Below are 18944 nucleotides of genomic sequence, written 5' to 3'. Positions count from 1 at the left end.
TGACCCCGCAGGTGGAGCACTCGATCCACCAGGCCCGAGTGGCCCGAGCGATGCTCCGACCGGTGCTTACATCCAGGTTACCGTTACGAATGAAACTAGGTATCTACAAGACCTACATTCGTTCCCGACTCACCTACGCGGCGCCGGCATGGTACGCGTTGGTCTCTAGGTCGAACCGGCAGCGTCTTCAGGCGCAGCAAAACCTGGCCCTGCGAGCGATCGCGGGGGCGGGTCGCTACGTCAGGAACGACGTGTTGGAGCGCGACCTTAAAATGCAGTCCGTGGAGGAGTTTGTGGTTCGCCTCGCTCGCTCGTTGTACGAGCGGGCTGAGGCTGGACCACACTCCCACCTAAAGGGGTTCGCGCCCCTTCACGATCGACCACCTGAGGGGCGGCCGCTCCCGCGGGAGCTCCCAGGGTTGGTTCCTCCCTCCGACCATCAGGAGGGGGACTGCTGGCTTGGTAACTGACCGAGTTCCGTACCCCCCGCTAAACTGCGGGGTTGGTATAATTTTAATGTTGTCTCATTATATTATAATATTATTTAATAATATTATATTATTATGAAAGAATATTAAAAATCCGGGGGGTATTCACTCCCTTGAGAATTTGCCCGGGCAAAGAGGGTACCCTCGAGACCCGAATAATCCCTACCCACCCCCCATATTGCAAACGCGGATGCGGCATATGAGAGGCCCGTGGGTACGAAGTCCCGTCTTGATTGCTCTCATTCATTCATAACTGTCATTTAAAAAAATCTTTTTAATCTGTTTTACTGTTTTGACTGAGATGCAATGATGAAAGTACAATAAAGTTAGGCTGACAGGCAAAAAGCCAAAGCCGTAAAACACTATTAAAAAAAAGTCGACTGAGATGCTGTACTTGAGACCGGTATCAAATGATATGCACTTGATACTCCTCGACCAAGCCAACTAGGCGAATATCAAACGTGACGTCGACTTGCCAGATATGTGCGTACCGCTGGTAAAAAATAATAACTTGTTGTGAAATGTTGATGTATACCTATGAAAATTAAATTTTAATAAATAATCTAATAATTTATACTTAAACGACTGTTACGAAAACTAATGAGTACAAAAAAATAACGTAAAACGTAAAACTCGCAATATCATTATTCGCTCTCCGCTATGAGTAGTCTTATTTTTCCCCATTTTGATGCTGTTTTAACACACGGCACAGTAAAACTTAATAATAAATAACAAAGAAACAATAACTATTTACACTGATAACAATAACAAATAATAAACCAAAATATAATTAAGAAATTATTTGTGAATTGTGAGAGTGAGAGTTTAGCTGCGAACAGTACTAGGACTAGGACGTGAGCGGGACATGGGGCGGTACTCGGGAAGGGAGGCCAAATTCCACCCGTTCGTCTTGTTGGCTTGGTGGAGTAGTACTAATTTATTAATTAGCGACGTTCTCGAGTCCGACCGCAACTTAAGAGCGACTCAGGTGATACGAACTTAAGATTGATATTGAGATCCATCTATTAATACGGCCCTAAATTTCTACTACTACATAAAAAAAAAACAAATTATTTTAAGAACATAGTTATTATTGAACAATCCTTACCGCGTGCGATTTACAATCGAGCAGTTCCACAGGTTTGCCTTCACTACCCCCGCTGCCCTTAGAACCGTTGATCTCGAGCAGGCGCGATGACGCCCGCCCTATGAAGTCTCCCACAAGCGATAGTAGCACATCGCGAGGACGACGATATTCCGCTCGTACCAACTGTTGTGGTTATAAATTATTTTTTATTGTCAAATGATATATTATTCGGTAACTGATAATTTTAAGAATATCTTAGATAAACTCCTTTAGAATGGTTTTAATGTTTTTTTAGTACATATGCATATAAATATCTAAATAGATTTCTAATATAACATTGTCTGGTAGAGCAGTGGTTGTTATATAGATATGTCGCATATTTTTTCTTTTGTGTTTAAAAAGAAAAACCCACAACTCACGAAGAACGGATTAATATTGTGGCGAGTATCGAATACACTCGAGTAGGTTGTTATACATACTCCTATTTGCGTATACTCGTTCGTGTTCGGTCACTATCTTAATGTAGTACATATTAGTTGCTCGGACAAATGACCATACGACGGTCCCATGCTCCGGCACCGCGCGGTACGAGCCGAGCGTCACTCACACACCTCGGAGTCCTCCGGAGCCGCGTAGTCGGGCACGGGCGGCGGGCGCGCGTGGTCGCTGACGTAGCGCGAGTGCGACTCGTCGTCCAGCAGCTCCAGCGGCAGGAAGGCCGCGCGCGCTCCGCCACCGCGCTGCGATGACCCCTTGTGCTCCGGCGACGTCCGGTACGGGCCATTGTATGATCTGATTGATACGCGGTCCATGCATGTTATCGACGTAACTTAAATTAAGAACACACGTACACTCTCGCACGCTCGCTCACACACACGCGCATACACATGCACACATACATACATGCTTTTATAAGCACTGATGTGTTGGATATTATTATGTTATTTACTAATAAAAAATCTGTTCGCATCTTAATGTGCGGGCGATACGTACGCCGGCGGTGGGTGCCGCGACGCGCGGCCAGTCGCCACACTTCGCATTCACTTGGTCTACGGCGGCGGGCAAAGACGGACGCTCGCGATAGTATTGTAACCAACCGTCATTAAACCCTTAAAATACATTATTTTATTTTGAACCCTAGGCCTTTCAGGTGTTCTAACAATTATTAATTACGTAATATGATACTCACTTTTTAATTAAGACACACATGCACGCATAATCACACGCATACAAACACATACAAACAAATTTCACTAGTTGGTTATAAGTTAATTAAGAGATAATGAAAAAAAAAGTTCGTGGATAAAATTTCTACATCATTTCTGCATCATTTTCAGTAATTCTGTCATATTGCAAATAGGTACGTACTTAGACAATCCCTCGCAATTGTTAACAAGAGTTTTAATAGCGATGGCTAGCTGCTGAATTATTTCTTTTTCTGTCTTCCCTTCTCTGTTGTATGTCGGCAATTCAATTTGTTTCACATAGCAGGGGAGGATAGCTTCCAAAATTATCTGAAACAAATGTTTGTATTATAACTTATAATATATTTATTCATACGTTAAGAAGATATCAGACAATGGTTTAGTTTACCACCATTGTTTTAGTAAGCATTGTAACACTACTGAAATCAAACGCTAGATAAACATATCACAATATTGTGGCTATAAGTAAAATTTCCTTCATTATGATGATCACGTATATATTGATATCACAATATATTATGCATGTCAATACTCACAAGCATTTGATACCCGCGCATACTCTCAGCGGAGTAGGACACGACCATCACACACAGACTGATGCAGTCGAGCACGTTCACCATTTCTTCCTCGTCTCGGTAGCAGAAGTCAATAGGTTTGAGCGGTTTCTCCTCCTTGATCAGCTCAGCTATGTGGAGTGGATCCGGTGATGGCGTTTCTAAACTTAGCAGCAGGTTGAATAAACAGCTGGATTGGACCTGGAAATTATGTCATATTATAGTGACAATAGTATATGGTGGTGTTAGAAACTATATCCCAAAAACATTCCAGTATAAGTATAGTGATATCGACGGCAGGTCGGCTGCTTCACAGAGCCATGTTTTATAATAGTCATACGGAGTGAGTGCTAAGAGCCTGAGGGCACATACACGTCAATTAAAACAGTTTTATACTAGTCCCTTACCAGTTTTACGTCTAAAAAGACTTTAGTATTAATCAAAGTGACTTACTTTACTAGCATCTCCAAAGGGATTTTCTTCGTCAGTATCCAATATCGCTGATACTGAACCAAACATTTGTAGAATGAATGGCTTGCGGTTCAGCAAGTAGAACTGTTTCACGGCGTACTCTATGGTTGTCGTCACTAACTTGTTGGTTTGAAAGTTAGAGTAGATTTGCAGAAGAGTTGGCATTATCAGTAAATAGCTAAAAATTAGTTAGATCGACATTTATTTATTTATTTATTTATTTATTTATTTATACTTTATTATACCATAAAAATCGGTACAAAAGGCGAACTTAATGCTAGAAGCATTCTTTACCAGTCAACCTTTGGGTAAAGCAGAAAATAAATAGGACGGTATTTATACGTTCAAGAATAAACATGTACTAAAAAAGAAATACAAATGGATTATATTTATACTACAAGACATATAAAGAACAAAGTGTACTGTATAGAAATTAGTGTGAAATATTATATTTTTTTAGAAAATAATACTTAACGCTCGTTTTGAACCTCTGACATTGTAAATTGACACGGGCTTAAACGGCACATAGATAATAAAGGATAATACATTTTTTTTATTAAAAAGAAATTTCCATTTGCACATCTTTTTCTCCCGCTATCTCTCTTTCTCTATTTTGTTTTTATTTTTGTTGTTGATACAATTACTTGAATTTATATAATAGCGCTTCAATTTGTAAAGAGATACAATTTAATTAATAACATACCCATTAGTGGAGAAAATGCTTTTAAAATTGAATGCAGCATTAACATAGGTAGCTATCACGTATCTCAGGATAAGAGAATCCTCGCTGTGTAACATCAAAGCTCCGTTAAGTACGTTTAAGAACAAATGTATATCCCTGGAAGATGTAAAGTTACCCGCCATCGCTTCGAACATACGAGCTATTAAGCGTACCCACCTGAAATAGAGGGATATTATAATGAAGTAAGTAAGAAGTAAAGTGACACGTTACGGTTTAATCAATTTTACATAGCATGTTTGTTGTGACTACATAACATTGCTGGTGAGTTTGTACTTAAAGTATTTATATTTTTACTGGATTGAACTTTGACATTGATTGCCTGAAAACGCCCAGCTTAAATCAGTGGGACTTAGGAGCATCGCACTCTGTAAAACAGCTCTTTATACAACGTGTATGTAAGACTAAGAAATATTTTTTTAAATTAGGGTAAACAGTAAGGAGGTGGTAAATAGGCATTTAAAGCTAAAACCTAATATAAGAACTGTGTGGCATATACTTACATAAACTTGTGTAGTACATCCAAACCAAGTAAAGTGGAACCGAGCGGGCCGCGGCTGTACAACGCTAAATCAGCTTCTAACGCCTTACGTGGGAATGACGGTAGCTTCATTAATTCATCGTGGAGGAATACCACTCTTTGTACCACCTAGAATATTCGTAAATTTTTGCTATGCCTATCATCATTTTGTTATGGGAAGATATTTATATTTGCTTTTTCAATAAATGAGCGCAGATATTATGAATAAATATAAATAATACGTATATTTTCGTATCCATTTCCCATTACCTACTTTAGGGGACAATGTTATTAAGCGATTTTTATGAACAACAATTATGTTGCCAAAATACTTTAACGCTACGTACACAATTTTAAAATAATCTTACCATATCAACATTTTTAAGAATTGCCCAAGTGAGCAATACTTTGCCGATCTCGACAAATTTCTGTAAAAGCTCCTGTTGTTGTAACTTTTGGAACGCTTCTTCCGGCTCCATGTGGACCAGGCCCAGTTGTGGATATTGAGAACGTTTGAAGAAGTAATGATCACGCACATAGTTTTGGGGATTGTGAATCTGACCTAAAATTATACATATTTAAATGACTTCCATGACCAGTCTGTTAGTGTGAATTCTTTTTTAGTCATGGGGATATATTTAAAACATATATTATGTTCAATTGTATGTAGTTATGTAAATATGTATTTTATTTTTTATGTTCAATTGTATGTAGTTATGTAAATATGTATTTTATTTTAATAGAAATTTGTATACTTACGTGTCTTGAAATCCACTAAGAAATATTCGTCATGAGAACGTTCTGGAATGCCAAAGAAATCCAAGGACTCTCTAAATATCTGACAGAATTGGGTATCCTCTTGAACAGGAAATTGTGAAGGAATACTACCTTCATTATCAGCTGAAAAATAATTTTAAATGTGTATATTCATTTGATGTATATTTTATCTATTACTACTTAAAGTTTTTTTTATTATGTGATATAATTATGATTAAGTGAATTCCTTACATGGTCCATGAACAATAATCTTCTTAGCAGCTGGCACATTAGCAGTAAGTAAAATCGATGCATCACATTGTTCCTTCCGTAGAATTTGTTTAAGATCTTTGAACATAATACCATGCACACTATGGACCACCTAGATGTTAGTATCAGTTAGTTACGTTATTTTAATAAACTACACAGTTATAAATTTATGATTAGTAAAAGCATTTTTTTCATCATCAGAATTAAAATTAACTTATTAGTTACTTTCAAATTAATATGTGTTAGTGTATACGTAACCATTTTTTGATATCATTAAAAACCATAACAAAGATATATTTTTACAACCAGTTAATTTATATAATGTAATTTAAAGCAAATATCCAGATGAAATAGCCTTTACCATCCACAGTATCGACAACGCGGCACCGATGAGCCGTTGCCCGTCCTCATGCGGAGTCCTCACGTAGAACATAACGTATCCAATGATGTAGTTGTAGAGCGCGAAGGCGGCCTGCTGCGGCAGGCGCGGGATGAAGCGGATGAGGTGCCGCAGCAGCTTGAACATCTCGTCCTGGTGGTCGCGAGTTAACCGCTCCAGCACGTGGCGCAGGAACAGCGCAGAGTCCTCCACTAGGCAGTTCCATATCACCTGGGGTAGTACAAACATTATATTAATTTATTTAAATTTAATTAATGCGGCATTTACCTAGGCTGTATGACCATAGGAAAATAAGCTTGTCTAACAAAAATAATCATAAATAAGAAGCTGAAAAATATTGTGAATTGTTTTGATAACAACTTATCATGACGATGACCTCTAATCAGGCAAATAAAACACTAGAAGTAAAAGAAATGGTACAGCCGTAGCGCTTTTTTGCTCGACTCGGCGATATACTACTATGCCCCCAAATTTATTTAAATTAATCTGATCGGTTCTAATTTAATTACCTATACAGATCTAATCTAATTAATTAAAATTTTTAGAAGCAAATATTTGAATAAAATTGCAAGAAAATTTGAGAAAGAATAGTCAAAAATAGTTAAGATAAAAAATTGACTGTATTTTGCCTTACCCAATATAAAATAATAGTCGACAGCTATTTTGGTATAAACATCGTGAGTTACCTGATAAGCAACTTCATAGACGGAACAACCATCTTTGGACACGGCAGCATCATCCAACAGCGATATGATCTCGGCTACTGCGGAGCACAGTACCGAGGGGAACAGTGCAGATGCTACTTGCGTGTGATGAGAACCACGCACGCCTTCTACCAACTCTTCATCTGCTGGAGCTGGTAAAATAAATCCAAAGAAATGCGTATTTATTAACTAGAAAACATATTATTAGCGTTTTTAGATTAATTTAAATATAAACAACCCTGTGGAAACCATAACTAAAATATTTAACATCTTAAAACATTTTAATAGACATAATTTTCATTCCACAAACTGTTAAAAATACAGGGTTAAGAAACACAGATAACTCAAATAACTCTAAAACTCATGATAGTTAGTCGTAAATTAAAGGAGAACAATAAGAGTCTTATTTCTTTATTTTGTCTTCTATCAGTTGACTACGTGGGAATGTAAAATACAAGGGCAGAACGAAGTTAAAATAAATTCGTACGTTCAATATGATCATCTGCGGCGTGATCGAGAGCGGGTTCGCGCGCCGCCTGTCTCGTGATCGGAATGGTGGTGATGAGGAAGCTCTCCCGTTCAGCTTTCTTTTTGTCGTCTTGTTGTTGGAGCGCCCGCTTAATGGCTTCCGTTTGTTGCTTCTTACGAGTCTTTGTTGCTGTTACGAGGGAACGCTGTGGAATGTATATGTAATGTATACTGATAATCCTTCTCCATAAATAGATGATTTGTGAGGAGAGTTAATTCAAAATTAATGTAGCAGTTTTGAACTCGAAATTACACATTGAATTCTAGGAACAACCTATATACAGTATAAAAAAATAGTGAATTAGTTGTAAAGATAAAAGGAAAGATTTTCAATGAAAAACTTAATTGAGACATATTTAGTTAAAAAATCAAATCAAAATAGAGTTTGTCTTACATGTCTTTCTTGATTCAAAGTCATTTCCATGTCTTTATCCTTTACTTGAGGACTCCAAGGTGGGTCAACAACAGCTAACGACTCTATTCCAATCTTAGGCGATGGTAGTGTGAACTCTATGCCTGGAGGGGGCACTTTGAACGTCATGGAAGCACCTTCCTCCATCCGAGGCCACACTTGATAACGAAGTTTCCACATCACTTGAAATCTTAGAATTGCGTTGATTCTGTTAAAAAATATTTGACATGAATTATTTTAAGTAACTTTTCATTACGTTACAGAAGTCTGTACACACCTTAAGTTTTTGTGAGAAATAAAATCTTTACACCTTTTTTTTTGTTTACGAGGGGGAAACCTCAAAAGTTTCCCGACGACATGGCAGTGATGTGGGACGACGATGTGGGATTTTTACCGCACTAAAACCCTCCCGGTGGCCGTCCTCAGCGCTTGGTGGAGAACTCCGGGATCTCCGATGGAACACAACCGGAGTCCTTCGAGCGCGATGCCCCTATCGGGCTCTGCCCTGGGGGGAGCAGTTTACGCTCCTCCCACACACCTGGTGTTTACGACGGTATGCGGCCACACACACCGCCGTCCTTCCCGGGATTGCTTGTTAAACGGTTGAGCCCTTCTCGCCGCCCGCAATCCCGGAAGCCCCCTTTTAGTTGCCTCTTACGACAGGCAGAGGATACCGTAGCCCTATTCTGGTCCCGGGACTACAGGGCACAAATTCTTTATACCTATTATTACCTGACAGCGGGGTCGTGGTGCTTGAGGTCGCGCTGCATGACGGCGGCGGCGGGCGCGGGCGCGCGCACGGCGGCCAGCGCGAACAGCGCGGCGGCGCACGCGGGCAGCTCGCGCTCGCCCTCCAGCAGCAGCGCCCACGCCGCGCCCGCCGCCTCCGCGAACACCTCCGCCGACAGCCGCGTCGCGCCCTTCACCAGCGTCGCCAGCGGCGCTTGGTACGCGTCCCGCACCTGAACACATAGATACATATTGTTTAACCCAACTATTAGGCAGACCTGCTACCTGATGAAAAGTAGTCAACGCCGCCTATGGACATTTGCAACACCTGAGGAGTCGTCAATCGCCGGCCTTGTATGAGAGCTGCCTTCTGCACCATTTTTGAAGAGCCCTATGTCATAGCACTCCGGGAATACCGGGAATTCCGGAGTTTAATTGTTTCATCGCGGTATGGTTTGGAGTTAAATGATCTGTCTACACTAATATTAAGCACTATCAATTGTTATTTATATGTCTTCATTAAAATAATACACGTATGTAATCGGAGCAGAAACGTTTTGTCAATATATGAAGTTGTACCATAATATTCTTTAGAATGTTAGTTATGTAAAAAAAAAATACAATATTATACAAACAAAGATTAATACAGTATCAGTATACTGGAGTGCGATATAATGTGCTCCATGCCCGCCACGCGGTACGCTTTGTCCGCGTTTTCAATGTCCTTAGCTGTCGTTACCGCCACGCGAGATAACGTATTCCTGTGCGAACCAGATAACGCACCTGCCCCTTGAGGTACTTGAGGATGGCGGGCGGGTCTGGGGGCGGGTAGGGGATGGCGCCGGGCGGCTGCGCGGACGGCGCGTCGGCGTGCGGCAGCGTGTGCTCCACGCCCGCCGCGCGGTACGCTATGCCCGCGCTCTCGATCACCGACCGGTCGATCCTACCCACATGAAGTTTACATAATTATTATGTTGTGCACCGACTAAGCAATTCGTATAAATGTATGAGTACTAAATAATAGTGATCGACAAAGTCTCTTTAAACCTTTTTTGCAAAAAGAGGAATAAAGAAAGATATTTCGTTTCTTTATGTGTACGTTGTGTAACACCCACTACGCACTAGCGGTTAACAGCCGATGCGTAGGAAGGGCGAGACCCACTGGTTCAAATAATTAACAGTTTCTGCAACACATTTAACGAATAAACTTCATATAACTAATGAAGTTGAGCTTAGGTTTATTTCCATAAATACTCTTTGTTGTTTTTCGTGAAAATAAAATAGCCTAAATTAAAATAGTAAAATGATTTAAATAGTACAGTTGAATGTACCTTAATATAGTATTAATTAATATAATAAAAATGGTCACAAACAAATCCTACAATTTATACCTATCTGTAACATGTTCAGACGGCTTGCGAGCGCGTCTCCCGCGTCTTGTTCCGCCGGGACCTTCTTCAGAATTCGTGGTATTTGCTTCTGGCCCAAACTTTTCACCATAAATCTGATTAAATAGTTAAAAAAAAAGAAACAAAATTAATATTTTTCTAAAAGAAATTTAAGTAGGATACCGTTAAGATTGCTTGTTACCTTTTGAACGGACTTCATAAGTCTCACCGTAGCACGCATGTTACGTCGGAAGCAGTAAGGATGGCAGAAATTCTGATGACAGCATACATAGTTGAACGAATTTAAGAATTTGGCCATAACCTGTAAAAAGGGGAGAATTAGATTCAAAATAGAATTTTATCACTATAAATATGAGGCCACGTATTAATAAGTGTTTTATTGAGTTTGAAACTTATGTGTGTTTTACAGAGTTAGATGTTTTTTGGGTACTGTCCTAGTTACCTAGTCTTAGTTACGTTTTATTAAGGAGATACACATTACACAGATATCATAATTCAGGATTTTTATGGCAACATCATGTCACGTATTTCAAGGCTTGAAGTTATATTAGTCCAGTACCTTTAACCAGGGATACTCTTTGTTGTTGTCGGGCGGGTCGGTAGAGTTGCTGTCGGGGCTATCGGGCGGGTGGTCGTGGTCGTCTGATAACACGCCGGGGCTCTCCTCACCGCCGCTGTCAACTTCATTCGCCATTATCACTGTCCCACCTATTTTAAAATATAAATGTTTTAACATGCACATACTAGGACTTTTTAGAGGTCAAATTAATCAGATATTTATTATAACTAACGATGCGTACCTGTTCCCGGATAAACTTCGGAAGTGTCACTTCTATCAGAAAGTGAAGAAACCTTTCTTCTGCTTTGTATAGAGTCAGATCTTCGTGTTACATCTGTAAAAAAAAAAGATGTTTGTGGTAGTTGACTCGCGACGCAATTTAGGTTTACCAAAAAAAAGTGGCTCAAGTTATTCTTAATAAATTAAAGGATTTTACTGAAATGTGTAATAATACTTATGCAATATGATATTTATGTAGGTACGTATATTTAAAATGTATTACAATGAAAAATTGTTAAATAAAGACCCTTAGACCGTTTGTCCACCGCCACCGTCACCAAGTCGATAGAGAGATTATTTCGGGCCGATTTTAATATGATGTGATGGCGATAGTTTATCCACCGTGTGACGGCATTGTATAGATAAGTTCAAACGTGTTTTATATTGCCGGCACATCGGCCCGTCAAAATCTCGGTGCCGATCTACTTGAAACATCGGCGGCCAGGATGACGGTGCTCGGGTGAAGGACGTGCGGTGGACAAGCGGCTACAGTATATGTATGTACCGCTACATCGGCGCCGTCATTAATTATCGGTATTTGCTCAGTGACGGTGGCGGTGGACAAACGGCGTTACACGTTTTCGCGTGCATGTGAGTAACAGTTAAAACTCAATTTTATTTCTTATCGCTAATACAAGTATATTTATAATTAGATGTCATATACATGTGCACTCCTCCAGCTCGCGCGGGTCCTTCTGCCTGAGCTTGATGGAGCGCCGCTTGAAGGAGCCGTACACGGCGTGCGGCTGCTGCGTGTTGCGGCGCTGCACCGCCTTGCCGCGCGCCGCACGCCCCTTCTTGTCCTCGCCCGCCGCACCCACCGCCTCCGCGAGCTACACCATATACAATGAGAGTTTTTTTTATTGTTTAATGTTAGGAAGAACGGTTATGCACCAATTACACTTTATAATATAGGAGTAGTAGACGAGCATACTGTCCACCTGATGGTAAGTGGCTACTGCCGCCTATGGACATCTGTAATGAACCCTAGATAGGAATAGATATTCCTACCTGAGGTCGGCCACAGATGCGCCGCATCTCGGAACACCTCGGAAAAGTCTCCCTTACCACCCTTCAAAACGGAACACAGCAGCGACCAACACTGCTGTTATTTGGCAGAAATAAGTGTGACTGTGGTGCCGCCGGAGTTGAACCACAAAGGGTTCTACCACCTTTCGTTTTAAAGCGTGTGCGTAACGTACGTGCGTACGTGTGTGTAACGCGTGTTCGTGGGATGACAAATGCGTAACGATATCAGGAATAATGAATAAAAGATATGTCTTTTATTCATTATTCCTGATATCGTGGAAAAGACATATCTTTTATTCATTATTCCTGATATCGTGGTCGATATATGGGACCCATTTTGTTAAAAAATAAAACTTTAATACATAATTATATTTAAAGAAATCTTTTTTCTTAGCCTGGAATCTAACAATAACTATTTTTGCCCCAATTAATATCGCTTATAAGTATCAAACTCTGGAAACTATTATAGTGTAACCTTACCTAATTATAAACAACTAATAAAAAACGTTGTTCATTGTTTTTTATTTTTTTTCATACGTTTCATATCCTATCTAAGCATCTATTCCCTATTTAACCAATTCTTCGATTATTATGTCGATTCGTTTCAATATTTACCTTAGTGTTCTTAAACTATGCTTATGGGACTTTTGCTTGTGTAACGACTTCCCGCTACTCGTCAAGAGATGGCGCTGCTGAATCACGCTATCGAAGTTTTCTAAACATCTTATATATGTAGAAGCTCCGAACTGAGTAGGAGCGTGGCCGCTCCCCGGGCACCTAGCCCGGCGGGACATCTCTCTGTGCTAAACTTGTATATAATAGTGTAAAATTGAATATATTTATGAACTCACCGTGACGTTACTCCCACCGGATACATTTTCCGGCTCGTGAAGGACGAACGATATCTTTCTCTCTGTTTCAGCGCCTGCAATAGACTGCAAGCTCTGTGCCGACGCTTGCGAATGCCCCATGCTGGACAAAGCCATACTCCATCGACGATTCGCTTCTCTGTGTATACGTATTAAAAAAACGTCTTAACCCATTGACATATCAAGAATAACTCATTTGCATAGCAGCTATTGTAGTAGCCTCTATTTGTTGTCGCTATTGGATTTTTTAACTTTAGTATTCTTCAATAGTGGTTGTGCATGCCAATGTAGCAAAGCAATTTATTGATTTTGTAACTAAATTTATCTAAACTATTTCAGTACGTATCTATCGGAAAATTTTGAAATTACAGTGTCGCAAAAAATACGTTTCGGGTGTATTAAATTCAATTTTACCTACCTTGATGTTTAGGAGTTTTGAGTGTGAATTATTTTAATAATTCATGCATTTACTGCTCTTGCAATTTATAATATTTTTACACATCTGTTATACTAAACAGAATGTAATAATTGTCAACTTATCATATTTAAATTTTTATTTAATACTAGCAATTATGGTCAGACCTAAAGGTGTAAACAAATTGTTTATGTTGTTGAATATCAATGCCCTTTCATTAATTTATATATATCTGTATATAATAATAATCATATTTATCTATTTACTATCCGATAAAAAACATGTCTAACAATAATTACTAGTATTCAAAAGATTGCAGTTTTCATTGCAGATTATTCATATTAATGCCAATAAAATTTAATTCTAAGGACATATCCAGTATCTTTAGGGTGAGAGTTTAATTTCCTTAAGGGTGTGGGATCGTATTTAGTTTTATTTACATTCTATGTGCATGCACGCTGAGTGCAGTATGCAAGGTAACATGCATTATTTCTTAGAACACATACTCGACTGGCATTAATGTGTGTTGACTGCTAAGAGCCCTGTTAAACGAAAAGTTTAATCAAAAAATGCACTCTTTAATTTATCATTTTAAGGAACGAAACATAAAGGACTCACTTATTCTTACACAACAAACGTCTCCGTCTTTCCATCCACCTTCGCAAAACATAATGACAGAAAATAATAAAATCAATTGACACACCGACAATATAATATTGCAACTACTTACCAAGGAATTGTCTAACTACGTAAGGGAGTAGCGTACCTGTACACCCGGTCCCAAGGGCCCCTTTCCTTTAGCGAAGATCGGCTAGATTTTGGGAGATTTTGGTAGGTTTCACGTAAGAAGGCTGTGATTTCAAATAGCAACACGCAGGCGATCATTCTGAGAGCTCTGGGACACTCTGCTCCAAGCGTTTTTCCCGGTATACGAATACTAGCTGTTGATTAAGTTAAAATTCGAATTGATTGTCATACCAAAATTAAACAAAATTGGCAAGATTTTTTTAATAAGTTATATAGTATACAAATTAAGGTAGTGTTATTTTTCAGTGGTACCTTCATCGAGGAAGTCCTCTTCCTCATCTTGTTGCAGGAGTTCCCGTTGGCCTTCTGGATCATTGACCATGTTAATAACAGCATCAACATGTTTTTTGTCTTCTATCAACATTTCTTCCAGTCTATTACCGATGGCCTAAAATATAACATCTATATGTATAAAAGGAGACTGGTTGATAAATTTACTGATAGACAATCCACAATCAAAGATTTTATTCAAAAATCTAACGACTAAGGCATTCATATCAAATATTTATAACCATTCTTGTAGCAGACAATATAAGTTTTTAAATTAAAATTAGATAGATTAGTTAAGATAAAATTAGAAGTGGTTTCATATTACTGTTATAATACTTACTTCAGCCCATTGGTAAAACAGTTTTCCAGCGAGGCGACGTTTTAATTGTGGACTTGAAGATACTGTAATATTATACAAAATCAATATAAATGAAAGCAAAATGATTTATAATCAAAATATAAAACACGTATTATATTCATGACTTACGAGAATTTTTGGTCATATTAGATTTGAGCCAGTACGGCCATTGCCCCTTGTTACAGTTGTGCACCAAATGTGCGCACTCCAAAAGTACGCACGCTCTTCCCACCACGACAGTATGTGGCTGTAAAATTTAAAGTTATTTTTTACTTTGTTTTAGGTAATGGAAGTCAGTTAATAGAAAAATGTGTATGATATGAATTGGCGTCTTTGTAACTGTCATAACAACAAAAAATATTAGTTAAGACAAAAGTTTACAATTTCCAAGTATAATTTAGACGTAACACATGTTTAAATTATTCATCTCTATACTGACTTAGTTTGGTAAAAATTTTTATTAGCTATTACAAATAATAGCTAATAAAATTTCAATTAATGATTATAAGGCGGATGATCCTGGTATGCTGGAACTACCTTCAAATTCCGTCATTTGAGCAGGTTATTTCATTATCGTCATATTAAAATATGCCTGTAAAATTCCCATAAACTCAAAACATTAATTTTGTAGAAGTTACTAAGTAGTATTAGTGTTCATTTAAAATAACAATTACTCTGTACTACTAATGCTCTTTAAAATAAGAAACGAAAAGTTAATAAAGAAGAAACAAAATCAAGATATATAAAGATCGACCAGATCGAGCAGCGCGGCCATGAAGAGCGCGTCCGGCGTGGCGCCCGGCTGCGTGGCGTCCAGCAGGAACGACAGCCGCGCCAGCCCCGCGTGCAGCGCCGCCGCCGCCACCAGCCGCCGCCGCTTCAGCACCACCACCTCCGCCTCGCCGCACCACCCGCCCTCCGCCGAGCCGCGCCGCGACAGGTCTGTAACGCCCGAGGCGATACACGAACTCAGAGCAATACACGAATTCCGATGAAATAATCCAAGGGTTCGGACGGGAATCCTGGAGGCCCCCAAATACAGCTGCTATTAGCTAAAAAAACAGGTAGTCAGACCGCCGCTTCAGTGCCACCACCTCCGCCTCGTCGCACCACATGCCCTCCGCGGAGCCGCGCCGCGACAGGTTTGCGACCACAACCCCCGCTCATATCAATACACAACCGATACACAAATTCAAATGACATAACGTCCCCGTCCATCCGAAAGGAATCCCGTCCGAACCCTTAGGGTTAAAAGTTTTAGGATTAAACACAGTTGATATTAGCTTAAAAAAATGTAGTCAGTAAAATGTGTATAATTCAACGGAAAAAAGGTCGCCGGACCATAACCACCCGACCACAATGCCGGACCATAACCGTACTTTGCATCGAAATGTACTGCACTGATTTACTCGTATTATATACATGTAAGAAAAAAATACCACAAATTCATATTTTTGTGATATTTTTCTTTTTATAAATAAATAATAAATAAATAAATATGTTTATATTTCAGAGACACTATAATTAACGATCTTGCGTTGATCTTCTTTAAATAAATATGTTCTATATGATAGAATAATAGAAATCAAACTCACATCCACCAGGAGTTTCTTCAATACTACCATCTCTTTTTTTCCCCATCCTTCGTAGACCGATTCTATTAAGTCGATCCTCAACCCTCTTTCTCGCCCTAAAATAAACATAATTAGTTAATTGTATCAGGCGTTACTTTAAACTTAAAACTACTTTGCAACAATATGATGGTATATATTTTAAACCATGCAGTATGGACCACCCTCTCTTCCACAAGGGACGCTTGCAGATGGAAAAAATAAGCAGTCCATCATAGTTACCACCACTAACACGTGTTTCGCTCTAAAACGTAGCATCGTAAGGGCAAGTTAACTCTACGACGGTTAATCGTCAAATGTTTAAAATAAAAGGTTAAAAACATATACCATCGTACATATTGGTAGCGGATTGTTGCGCAGTAGTTTTAATCCTAACTTAATAAGCATAATATACTTTCATACGTACTCGTATCTTCATTACCACTTCACTTAGAATAAATAAGAAAAAAACAAATTTTATAATAATGAAAGCAAACTATTATAGAAGTTAATAATAATAATGTATAGTTTAACCACACAAAATTAAATATAACCTACGAGTGATATAATATACCTGTTCAAAGTGTAACCCACACGTCGTTTAACGTGCACAGGACGATGGTGTATATTGGGCGTGGCTATGGGGCGCGCTAGCGACATCATGCTGCCAGACATCGGCAAGGATTCGCCGGAGCCTCCCCCATTGCGAGCCAGCATCGAACTACCACGGGGCTTTTGACGGAACCAGTTCACTAGTGACAAACAAATTTGTGTTCAATGAATCTAGAAATTCGTCCGTTAGCATATATTTGGGGCATGAATTTACAAAGATAATAATAAAAGCATAAATAACTAAGTAATAAATACAAATAATTATTAAGAATTAATAATTTAATCATGATATTACCCATTCGACACATTAAAAATATTTTTGCTTCGTTGTGTGAAACATTGGTGATAATTAATATCATCAAATTAAGAAAAAAATATTTCCGGACATAAGTCGAAGCAAACAATTATCGAAGCAAAACATTCATAATTTTAATATGATCGCCTTACCTATCCCGCTAATATGGAACCTGGAAGGCATCGACTTAGAGTGGGATATCTTATGATGTGGAGTGATATCAACCGAAGACACAGATGGTATGGTTCGTTCGGATTGCCTCGGTGTTAGCTGGTACCTCCGCGTGTGCACTGAGAGTGGTGACTGACTTGCTGACTCGTCGCCTCCTTCAGTTTCCAACAGGCTCTACAATAAAACATTAAAAAGGAATATAAAAATATTATTACTGGCAGCTAGTAGAGTAGTAGCTTCATGCTCCATATCTAGTTCAGACGAGTATTGGTGTATTTATTCTAACGTTAATGAAATAATATTATAATAAAAAAAAAATATAACAATGCAACAATAATACTATGTGCGTCAAAGCAAACAATAGATGGAGTTGTATATTATAAGATAATAGCAACGAACATACAGTTCATTGGACGTTTAATAGCCATAACTTTCATTGACAAATCACTAGCGTTAAATAAAAATCATAACGATAATATTTCGGTCATATTCATAATCGATCATAATTCATACCAGATAATAATTCATTCATACGTCTTTAACACATAACTTAAGATTTACGTATAATATTTTACTATAAGTAAAATATACAGACATGCGCTCCGGTCGAAGAAGTACTTCTTTTCTTGAAGGTAAACTTCTTATGACTCCGATCATCAGCCGCACAGCCAGAGTCTGCCCCGGTGTCGGAACCACGTTCATCTTCTGTTGTTCGAGGAATATGCCTACAAAGTAGCATAATGTTTTTTAACGTATTTACTAGTTTTACCTAACGGCTTCGTGGTGTAACTAATTAAACTGTATGTATAAAATACATAGTATAGGGAGTAACAATACAACTCCACAATAGATGTATGGATTTCTATACAGTCGCTGGTGTTGTGACTATAAATAGTTTTTACGTGATATACTTTAAAGGATAAAAAGAGATTATAGAAGTATTCTGGAAATCTGTTTCATCCGTGGAGAGAATCGGTTTTAAATGTCAAAGAATTGTTGAAAAAATGACCTATTTGTCCCCTATATACACTTTACTAAGATAATATTACCGATTCACATCGAGCTGCCTGTTGTCGACCGTTACAAAATGTCGACGACACGAGCACAACTACCACATAAATGACAATATACGACATGATCAAATCTAACGTAAGATATCTAAACATTTACCTTATAACTCTCGTGGTTTGCATGTTAGACTCTTTAGGCTGGCTGCCGGGCCTCTCCGCGGTGTCGAGGAGGCCACTGAGTGCGACCACTCTGAACTCACCCCCGTGAGCTTCGCGCACGTAATTTAGCAACGTACGAACTTCCATATATAGGGCCTGCAAAATATGTATGGAAAATGACATGTTTGTGTGTTATGCATGAAGAAGGATTTTTTTATCATGAAACATA

The 18944-nt window shown here is 38.8% G+C and overlaps 1 protein-coding gene across 1 annotated transcript in view; it reads right to left on the bottom strand.

Annotated features, from left to right (window-relative positions):
* Positions 1-18944, bottom strand: part of unc80 (unc80, NALCN channel complex subunit) — a 51330-nt gene that overhangs the window by 19534 nt on the left and 12852 nt on the right. Inside the window, exons 20-51 of the mRNA XM_073073077.1 lie at positions 18717-18871; positions 18142-18271; positions 17528-17720; positions 17043-17220; positions 16454-16548; positions 15613-15800; positions 14988-15105; positions 14841-14902; positions 14483-14618; positions 14190-14364; positions 12991-13147; positions 11775-11943; positions 11073-11165; positions 10832-10980; positions 10454-10573; positions 10255-10367; positions 9647-9806; positions 8867-9096; positions 8117-8342; positions 7682-7868; positions 7177-7346; positions 6452-6700; positions 6073-6202; positions 5824-5964; positions 5433-5626; positions 5048-5193; positions 4509-4703; positions 3788-3983; positions 3317-3535; positions 2944-3089; positions 2187-2367; positions 1597-1758 (exon numbers count right to left, since the gene is read on the bottom strand). Coding sequence (XP_072929178.1) covers positions 1597-1758; positions 2187-2367; positions 2944-3089; positions 3317-3535; positions 3788-3983; positions 4509-4703; positions 5048-5193; positions 5433-5626; positions 5824-5964; positions 6073-6202; positions 6452-6700; positions 7177-7346; positions 7682-7868; positions 8117-8342; positions 8867-9096; positions 9647-9806; positions 10255-10367; positions 10454-10573; positions 10832-10980; positions 11073-11165; positions 11775-11943; positions 12991-13147; positions 14190-14364; positions 14483-14618; positions 14841-14902; positions 14988-15105; positions 15613-15800; positions 16454-16548; positions 17043-17220; positions 17528-17720; positions 18142-18271; positions 18717-18871 — 5163 coding nt within the window. The remainder of the gene's footprint in view (positions 1-1596; positions 1759-2186; positions 2368-2943; positions 3090-3316; positions 3536-3787; positions 3984-4508; positions 4704-5047; positions 5194-5432; positions 5627-5823; positions 5965-6072; positions 6203-6451; positions 6701-7176; positions 7347-7681; positions 7869-8116; positions 8343-8866; positions 9097-9646; positions 9807-10254; positions 10368-10453; positions 10574-10831; positions 10981-11072; positions 11166-11774; positions 11944-12990; positions 13148-14189; positions 14365-14482; positions 14619-14840; positions 14903-14987; positions 15106-15612; positions 15801-16453; positions 16549-17042; positions 17221-17527; positions 17721-18141; positions 18272-18716; positions 18872-18944) is intronic.

Source organism: Epargyreus clarus, unplaced genomic scaffold (assembly GCF_041222505.1).
Source record: "Epargyreus clarus isolate Ecla_fem2 unplaced genomic scaffold, WU_Ecla_fem_2.2 ptg000005l, whole genome shotgun sequence".
NCBI lineage: Eukaryota > Metazoa > Arthropoda > Insecta > Lepidoptera > Hesperiidae > Epargyreus > Epargyreus clarus.
This window is presented reverse-complemented; position numbering and strand designations above follow the sequence as displayed.